The sequence below is a fragment of the Cyclopterus lumpus genome, chromosome 3 (genome assembly GCF_009769545.1).
Source record: "Cyclopterus lumpus isolate fCycLum1 chromosome 3, fCycLum1.pri, whole genome shotgun sequence".
NCBI classification, from domain to species: Eukaryota; Metazoa; Chordata; class Actinopteri; order Perciformes; family Cyclopteridae; genus Cyclopterus; species Cyclopterus lumpus.
Genome location: NC_046968.1, coordinates 30654797 through 30664796, shown reverse-complemented (window position 1 = coordinate 30664796; position 10000 = coordinate 30654797). Strand labels below are relative to the sequence as shown.

The 10000-nt window shown below is 52.4% G+C and overlaps 1 protein-coding gene across 1 annotated transcript in view; it reads right to left on the bottom strand.

The window, feature by feature from the left end:
• The window catches only part of hsd11b2 (hydroxysteroid (11-beta) dehydrogenase 2), a 29697-nt gene that overhangs the window by 205 nt on the left and 19492 nt on the right, over positions 1-10000 (bottom strand). Inside the window, exons 3-5 of the mRNA XM_034529661.1 lie at positions 9956-10000; positions 8361-8498; positions 1-876 (exon numbers count right to left, since the gene is read on the bottom strand). The exon at positions 1-876 is cut by the window's left edge and continues 205 nt beyond it; the exon at positions 9956-10000 is cut by the window's right edge and continues 141 nt beyond it. Coding sequence (XP_034385552.1) covers positions 422-876; positions 8361-8498; positions 9956-10000 — 638 coding nt within the window. The 3' untranslated portion in view covers positions 1-421. The remainder of the gene's footprint in view (positions 877-8360; positions 8499-9955) is intronic.

Genomic DNA, 10000 nt, shown 5'->3' with positions numbered 1-10000 from the left:
ACAACATAACGTTATGAAGATGAACTCGTATTCAGTGTAAGAACAACCTTCATTCCCCTCATGTTGTTTACAGCTAAAGTTTTACACCTTTTGCTTCTTCTGATCCTTTTTGTTGTAGAAAAGTTATTAATATTTTTGTGATTTGACGTGAGGAGGCGCTGATGTCATCACAGCGTCTGTAGCGTTTGGTTCTGTCTTTGCTCTGAGCGATGAAGGCACGGAGGTGAAGAGTTCTCTGACCGACCTGCGGCTGGACCGGTCACCTCTAGCAGGCCCCGCCCCCCGTGACCTCCACAGGGGGGCGCCACGGTGGAGCCTGATGCTTCATGGCGTCAGATACAGAAACAATATGATCCCTTCGAGAGTTTAAAAACAGCACATACAAAAAGGACAGCTCTACGTTACAGACCTGGTCCTCAGTCTATTTGAGCTTCTCCTGCTCCTGCTCCTGCTCCTCCTCCTGTTCCTCTTCCTCCTCCTCCTCATTGTTGTTGTTGTTGTTGTTGTTGTGGAGGCTGAGGTTTAGCTCGAAGCCCGACCGCCTCCTCAGGGCACGTGGCATCAGCTTCTTCTTCAGGAACAGTTTCTGGAGGAAGCGGCTGCTGACGCTGAAGGGGCAGTAGCTGTGGATGAAGTACATGAGGCCCACGCCGGGCCCCGCCAGGTAGCGCACCTGCGGCCTCGGTGACAGCAGCGCCCGGACCACGGCGTCCGTGACGGGGCTGAGGTCGGGGTTGGCCTGGCTGGCGTAGCTCTGGAACAGCTCCTTGGTCTCCATCAGGTAGTCCTCGCCGTAGTCCTCCAGCAGCGCAGGAGGAAGACTCTGCAGCAGCTGTTTGTGCTGCCACTCCCAGTAGGCGTGGTTACTGGACTGGCCTAGGGTCAAGGAACACCAGATTAGAGGACTTCCCAGCATGAATCATTTGACAGAGAGAGAGAAGTTTAAAATGTCGATTAGGATTTCCAAAGATTTCCAAAGATTCAAAGGAGAGAGGAGACAAGGATAGAGGAGAGAGAAGAGAGGAGAGGTTTGGTTTTAAAGAGTCCTTTATTTCACTATTGCAATGAAACCAGAAAACACTCTAAACTATCATTTAAAAAACAAAAACAAATAAATAATAGACCAACAAACAAATAAAATAGCCAAAGAACCAGTAAACAAACAATCACAACGATAACTATGTTCAACGTGTACCAGCAGCTCTCCACCAGCACCCACTGAGCATAACATGCTGCCAGTAGCCTATCTGTCCCAGTAGTCCACCTGTCCCGGTAGCCTGTACGTGTTCACAGTGTGTGGGGCTTTCAACAGAACCTTCAGAACCTTCACCGGATCCTCACTACCGGCTCCCCTCGCCCGATTCTTCTTGTCAGCCAGACGGCCAACTTGGCAGACTCCTCTACCGACATGCTGCTGTCTGTTGGAACTACCCGGACTCCTCTACCGACATGCTGCTGTCTGTTGGAACTACCCCGACTCCTCTACCGACATGCTGCTGTCTGTTGGAACTACCCGGACTCCTCTACCGACATGCTGCTGTCCGGTGGAACTACCCGGACTCCTCTACCGACACGCTGCTGTCTGTTGGAACTACCCGGACTCCACTACCGACATGCTGCTGTCTGTTGGAACTACCCGGACTCCACTACCGACATGCTGCTGTCTGTTGGAACTACCCGGACTCCTCTACCGACATGCTGCTGTCCGGTGGAACTACCCGGACTCCTCTACCGACATGCTGCTGTCTGTTGGAACTACCCGGACTCCACTACCGACATGCTGCTGTCTGTTGGAACTACCCGGACTCCACTACCGACATGCTGCTGTCTGTTGGAACTACCCGGACTCCTCTACCGACATGCTGCTGTCTGTTGGAACTACCCGGACTCCTCTACCGACACGCTGCTGTCTGTTGGAACTACCCGGACTCCACTACCGACACGCTGCTGTCCGGTGGAACTACCCGGACTCCTCTACCGACACGCTGCTGTCTGTTGGAACTACCCGGACTCCTCTACCGACATGCTGCTGTCTGTTGGAACTACCCGGACTCCTCTACCGACACGCTGCTGTCCGGTGGAACTACCCGGACTCCTCTACCGACACGCTGCTGTCCGGTGGAACTACCCGGACTCCTCTACCGACATGCTGCTGTCTGTTGGAACTACCCGGACTCCTCTACCGACATGCTGCTGTCTGTTGGAACTACCCCGACTCCTCTACCGACATGCTGCTGTCTGTTGGAACTACCCGGACTCCTCTACCGACACGCTGCTGTCCGGTGGAACTACCCGGACTCCTCTACCGACACGCTGCTGTCCGGTGGAACTACCCCGACTCCTCTACCGACACGCTGCTGTCCGGTGGAACTACCCCGACTCCTCTACCGACATGCTGCTGTCTGTTGGAACTACCCGGACTCCTCTACCGACATGCTGCTGTCTGTTGGAACTACCCGGACTCCTCTACCGACACGCTGCTGTCCGGTGGAACTACCCGGACTCCTCTACCGACACGCTGCTGTCTGTTAGAACTACCCCGACTCCTCTACCGACACGCTGCTGTCCGGTGGAACTACCCCGACTCCTCTACCGACACGCTGCTGTCCGGTGGAACTACCCCGACTCCTCTACCGACATGCTGCTGTCCGGTGGAACTACCCCGACTCCTCTACCGACACGCTGCTGTCTGTTGGAACTACCCCGACTCCTCTACTGACACGCTGCTGTCTGTTGGAACTACCCCGACTCCTCTACTGACACGCTGCTGTCTGTTGGAACTACCCCGACTCCTCTACCGACACGCTGCTGTCTGTTGGAACTACCCCGACTCCTCTACTGACACGCTGCTGTCTGTTGGAACTACCCCGACTCCTCTACCGACACGCTGCTGTCCGGTGGAACTACCCCGACTCCTCTACCGACACGCTGCTGTCTGTTGGAACTACCCCGACTCCTCTACCGACACGCTGCTGTCCGGACTCCTCTACCGACACGCTGCTGTCTGTTGGAACTACCCCGACGCCTCTACCGACACGCTGCTGTCCGGACTCCTCTACCGACACGCTGCTGTCTGTTGGAACTACCCCGACTCCTCTACCGACACGCTGCTGTCTGTTGGAACTACCCCGACTCCTCTACCGACACGCTGCTGTCTGTTGGAACTACCCCGACTCCTCTACCGACACGCTGCTGTCTGTTGGAACTACCCCGAATCCTCTACTGACACGCTGCTGTCTGTTGGAACTACCCCGACTCCTCTACCGACACGCTGCTGTCTGTTGGAACTACCCCGACTCCTCTACTGACACGCTGCTGTCCGGACTCCTCTACCGACACGCTGCTGTCTGTTGGAACTACCCCGACTCCTCTACCGACACGCTGCTGTCCGGACTCCTCTACCGACACGCTGCTGTCTGTTGGAACTACCCCGACTCCTCTACCGACACGCTGCTGTGTGTTGGAACTACCCCGACTCCTCTACTGACACGCTGCTGTCTGTTGGAACTACCCCGACTCCTCTACCGACACGCTGCTGTCTGTTGGAACTACCCCGACTCCTCTACCGACACGCTGCTGTCTGATGGAACTACCCCGACTCCTCTACCGACACGCTGCTGTCTGTTGGAACTACCCCGACTCCTCTACCGACACGCTGCTGTCTGTTGGAACTACCCCGACTCCTCTACTGACATGCTGCTGTCTGTTGGAACTACCCGAATCCTCTACCGACACGCTGCTGTCTGTTGGAACTACCCCGAATCCTCTACCGACACGCTGCTGTCTGTTGGAACTACCCCGACTCCTTTACCGACACGCTGCTGTCTGTTGGAACTACCCGAATCCTCTACCGACACTCTGCTGTCTGTTGGAACTACCCCGACTCCTTTACCGACACGCTGCTGTCTGTTGGAACTACCCCGACTCCTTTACCGACACGCTGCTGTCTGTTGGAACTACCCGAATCCTCTACCGACACGCTGCTGTCTGTTGGAACTACCCCGACTCCTCTACCGACACGCTGCTGTCTGTTGGAACTACCCCGACTCCTCTACCGACACGCTGCTGTCTGTTGGAACTACCCCGACTCCTCTACCGACACGCTGCTGTCTGTTGGAACTACCCGAATCCTCTACCGACACGCTGCTGTCTGTTGGAACTACCCCGACTCCTCTACCGACACGCTGCTGTCTGTTGGAACTACCCCGACTCCTCTACTGACACGCTGCTGTCTGTTGGAACTACCCGAATCCTCTACTGACACGCTGCTGTCTGTTGGAACTACCCGAATCCTCTACTGACATGTTGCTGTCTGTTGGAACTACCCGACTCCTCTACCGACACGCTGCTGTCTGTTGGAACTACCCGAATCCTCTACTGACACGCTGCTGTCTGTTGGAACTACCCGAATCCTCTACTGACATGCTGCTGTCTGTTGGAACTACCCCGACTCCTTTACCGACACGCTGCTGTCTGTTGGAACTACCCCGACTCCTCTACCGACACGCTGCTGTCTGTTGGAACTACCCCGACTCCTCTACCGACACGCTGCTGTCTGTTGGAACTACCCGACTCCTCTACCGACACGCTGCTGTCCGGTGGAACTACCCCGACTCCTCTACCGACATGCTGCTGTCCGGTGGAACTACCCGAATCCTCTACCGACACGCTGCTGTCTGTTGGAACTACCCCGACTCCTCTACCGACACGCTGCTGTCTGTTGGAACTACCCGAATCCTCTACTGACATGCTGCTGTCCGTTGGAACTACCCCGAATCCTCTACCGACACGCTGCTGTCTGTTGGAACTACCCCGACTCCTCTACCGACACGCTGCTGTCTGTTGGAACTACCCGGACTCCTCTATCGACATGCTGCTGTCTGTTGGAACTACCCCGACTCCTTTACCGACACGCTGCTGTCTGTTGGAACTACCCCGACTCCTTTACCGACACGCTGCTGTCTGTTGGAACTACCCCGACTCCTCTACCGACACGCTGCTGTCTGTTGGAACTACCCCGAACCCTCTACTGACATGCTGCTGTCTGTTGGAACTACCCGACTCCTCTACCGACACGCTGCTGTCCGGTGGAACTACCCCGACTCCTCTACCGACACGCTGCTGTCCGGTGGAACTACCCCGACTCCTCTACCGACATGCTGCTGTCCGGTGGAACTACCCGAATCCTCTACCGACACGCTGCTGTCCGGTGGAACTACCCCGACTCCTCTACCGACACGCTGCTGTCCGGTGGAACTACCCCGACTCCTCTACCGACACGCTGCTGTCTGTTGGAACTACCCCGACTCCTCTACTGACATGCTGCTGTCCGTTGGAACTACCCCGAATCCTCTACTGACACGCTGCTGTCTGTTGGAACTACCCGAATCCTCTACCGACACGCTGCTGTCTGTTGGAACTACCCGGACTCCTCTACCGACACGCTGCTGTCTGTTGGAACTACCCGAATCCTCTACCGACACGCTGCTGTCCGGTGGAACTACCCCGACTCCTAGGAGCAGTGTCTTTGTCTCCTTCACCTCATGTTAGACTTCTGTTTTGTTTCATAAACAGCATGAAGGACTCAAAGCCAACAACCGGTTGAGAAACATGTCGCAACATATTTAGTGACGGAGTGAGCTCCGGTTTCTCCAGGACTCTGAAAGGCAGCAGGATTAGGACTTTGAACCCAGACCTGTTCCTTCAGGATTAAAGGGAGACCAGCGTTCTGTTTACATCCGTCAGCAGCTGATTTAACTTTGTCTCCTCTGCGACTCAACACAGTCAACCGGTTAAGTTGTGATTTTAGTTTGTGTTGTTCAAACACACGCTGAGAGACCAGCCGAGGAGAGCAGCAGCAGGCCAACGGCCTCTAATCACATCCAGGCACAGAATCAGCAATTTGTAGTTAGTGTGTGAAAACAGATGGTCGGGCCACATGTGGTCCTCATTAGGACGCATTCTCCTCAGCAGGAGGCCTGTTATCCTGTCAAGACCACAACCCAGGACACAACCTTTAGGACACAGCAGTGAAGATAGGCTCTTTAGTCCTGATCAATGACGGGAAGATAGGCTCTTTAGTCCTGATCAATGACGGGAAGATAGGCTCTTTAGTCCTGATCAATGACGGGAAGATAGGCTCTTTAGTCCTGATCAATGACGGGAAGATAGGCTCTTTAGTCCTGATCAATGATGGGAAGAGAGGCTCTTTAGTCCTGATCAATGACGGGAAGAGAGGCTCATTAGTCCTGATCAATGACGGGAAGAGAGGCTCTTTAGTCCTGATCAATGACGGGAAGAGAGGCTCTTTAGTCCTGATCAATGACGGGAAGAGAGGCTCTTTAGTCCTGATCAATGACGGGAAGATAGGCTCTTTAGTCCTGATCAATGACGGGAAGATAGGCTCTTTAGTCCTGATCAATGATGGGAAGAGAGGCTCATTAGTCCTGATCAATGACGGGAAGAGAGGCTCATTAGTCCTGATCAATGACGGGAAGAGAGGCTCTTTAGTCCTGATCAATGACGGGAAGAGAGGCTCTTTAGTCCTGATCAATGACGGGAAGAGAGGCTCTTTAGATAGATATATAGATAGATAGATGGATATATCTATAGATCTATAGATATATAGATTATAGATACATATAGATACATTCTGATTGGATGTTTGACACATGTTTACATGATCAGCTGATCTGATCTCATAACAGTTTTACCAGTGGATGATTACATATAGATCAGTGTGGTGGAGTAGATGTGGTGTAGAGATGGTGTAAATGTGGTGGAGTAGAGATGGTGGAGTAAAGATGGTGGAGTAAAGATGATGGAGTAAAGATGGTGGAGTAAAGATGGTGGTGAGGAGATGGTGGAGTAAAGATGGTGGAGTAGAGATGGTGGAGTAAAGATGGTGGAGTAAAGATGGTGGAGTAAAGATGGTGGTGAGGAGATGGTGGAGTAAAGATGGTGGAGTAAAGATGGTGGGGTAGAGATGGTGGGGTAAAGATGGTGGGGTAAAGATGGTGGGGTAAAGATGGTGGAGTAAAGATGGTGGAGTAAAGATGGTGGGGTAAAGATGGTGGGGTAAAGATGGTGGAGTAAAGATGGTGGAGTAAAGAAGGTGGTGAGGAGATGTAGGAGTAAAGATGGTGGAGTAGAGATGGTGGAGTAAAGATGGTGGAGTAAAGATGGTGGGGTAAAGATGGTGGAGTAAAGATGGTGGTGAGAAGATGGTGGAGTAAAGATGGTGGAGTAGAGATGGTGGAGTAAAGATGGTGGAGTAAAGATGGTGGTGAGGAGATGGTGGAGTAAAGATGGTGGAGTAGAGATGATGGAGTAAAGATGGTGGAGTAGAGATGGTGGAGTAAAGATGGTGGAGTAAAGATGGTGGTGAGGAGATGGTGGAGTAAAGATGGTGGAGTAGAGATGGTGGAGTAAAGATGGTGGAGTAAAGATGGTGGATTAAAGATGGTGGTGAGGAGATGGTGGAGTAGAGATGGTGGAGTAGAGATGGTGGAGTAAAGATGGTGGAGTAAAGATGGTGGTGAGGAGATGGTGGAGTAAAGATGGTGTAGAGGTGGTGGTTTAGAGATGGTGTAGAGGTGGTGGTATAGAGATGATGTAGAGGTGGTGGTGTAGAGATGGTGTGGAGGTGGCGGTGTAGAGATGATGTAGAGGTGGTGGTGTAGAGATGGTGTAGAGGTGGTGGTGTAGAGATGATGTAGAGGTGGTGGTGTAGAGATGGTGTAGAGGTGGTGGTGTAGAGATGGTGTAGAGGTGGTGGTGTAGAGATGGTGTAGATGTGGTGGTGTAGAGATGATGTAGAGGTGGTGGTGTAGAGATGGTGTAGAGGTGGTGGTGTAGAGATGGTGTAGAGGTGGTGGTGTAGAGGTGGTGGTGTAGAAATGATGTAGAAGTGGTGGTGTAGAGATGGTGTAGAGGTGGTGGTGTAGAGATGGTGTAGATGTGGTGGTGTAGAGGTGGTGGTGTAGAGATGGTGTAGATGTGGTGGTGTAGAGATGGTGTAGATGTGGTGGTGTAGAGATGGTGTAGATGTGGTGGTGTAGAGATGGTGTAGAGGTGGTGGTGTAGAGATGGTGGAGTAAAGATGGTGGTGTAGAGATGGTGGAGTAAAGATGGTGGTGTAGAGATGGTGAAGATGTGGTGGTGTAGAGATGGTGGAGTAAAGATGGTGGTGTAGAGATGGTGGAGATGTGGTGGTGTAGAGATGGTGGAGATGTGGTGGTGTAGAGATGGTGGAGATGTGGTGGTGTAGAGATGGTGGAGATGTGGTGGTGTAGAGGTGGTGGTGTAAACGTGGTGGTAAAGATGTGGGTGAAGTAAAGGTGGATGGTGGGTGGTGTTACCTGTCTTGAAGGATGAGGGCAGGATGGTGGACACCTGGACCCCCCAGGGCTCCAGCTCGTGTCTCAGAGTGTTGATCAGGAGGTTGAGAGCTGCTTTGGACGCTCCATACGCTGCCAGGCAGGGAAACGGTTGGTCACCTGAAAACAGAGGTAGAACATCATCATGACATCATCATGACATCACACACCACATGACCAATGAACCGACATCATCTGTGGGGTACTTCAGGGGTCTACTGGGGTTGTGCCGATGTGGCGACTCCTCTGGTTGTATAGAAGTCTATGCTTCATGTGTTAAAGCTGCATTCTCTCTCCTGACCACCAGGGGGAGACTCCTCTGGTTGTATAGAAGTCTATGCTTCATGTGTTAAAGCTGCATTCTCTCTACTGACCACCAGGGGGAGACTCCTCTGGTTGTATAGAAGTCTATGCTTCATGTGTTAAAGCTGCATTCTCTCTCCTGACCACCAGGGGGCGACTCCTCTGGTTGTATAGAAGTCTCTGCTTCATGTGTTAAAGCTGCATTCTCTCTACTGACCACCAGGGGGCGACTCCTCTGGTTGTATAGAAGTCTATGCTTCATGTGTTAAAGCTGCATTCTCTCTCCTGACCACCAGGGGGAGACTCCTCTGGTTGTATAGAAGTCTATGCTTCATGTGTTAAAGCTGCATTCTCTCTACTGACCACCAGGGGGAGACTCCTCTGGTTGTATAGAAGTCTATGCTTCATGTGTTAAAGCTGCATTCTCTCTCCTGACCACCAGGGGGCGACTCCTCTGGTTGTATAGAAGTCTCTGCTTCATGTGTTAAAGCTGCATTCTCTCTACTGACCACCAGGGGGCGACTCCTCTGGTTGTATAGAAGTCTATGCTTCATGTGTTAAAGCTGCATTCTCTCTCCTGACCACCAGGGGGAGACTCCTCTGGTTGTATAGAAGTCTATGCTTCATGTGTTAAAGCTGCATTCTCTCTACTGACCACCAGGGGGAGACTCCTCTGGTTGTATAGAAGTCTATGCTTCATGTGTTAAAGCTGCATTCTCTCTCCTGACCACCAGGGGGCGACTCCTCTGGTTGTATAGAAGTCTCTGCTTCATGTGTTAAAGCTGCATTCTCTCTACTGACCACCAGGGGGAGACTCCTCTGGTTGTATATAAGTCTATGCTTCATGTGTTAAAGCTGCATTCTCTCTCCTGACCACCAGGGGGCAACTCCTCTGGTTGTATAGAAGTCTCTGCTTCATGTGTTAAAGCTGCATTCTCCCTCCTCTTTTCCTTTTTGTAATGTTTCCTCTGGACCTCTTGCAGCCCATAATAGCGAGCGTATGCATTTCTGAACACCGAGCGGGCCGATGAGATCTGCTGAGCGCGTTACTTCTGTCGGGGGTTCGAACCCCTGCGATTGATTCGGTTTCACTCCCATGTTTTGGATGTCGGTTGGAAACGAGCGGCAGCTCTGTTTGTTTAGTTTGGCAGCCTTACGCAGCAGTGTGTTCTTCTGTTGACAGATTTACTACTGTGTGTGTGTGTGTGTGTGCGTGTGTGCGTGTGCGTGTGTGTGTGTGTGTGTTTGTGTGTGTGTGTGTGCTGGAGACACACCGGCCGGGCTGGAGATGGCGATGATGCGTCCCTTGGCCTGGCGCA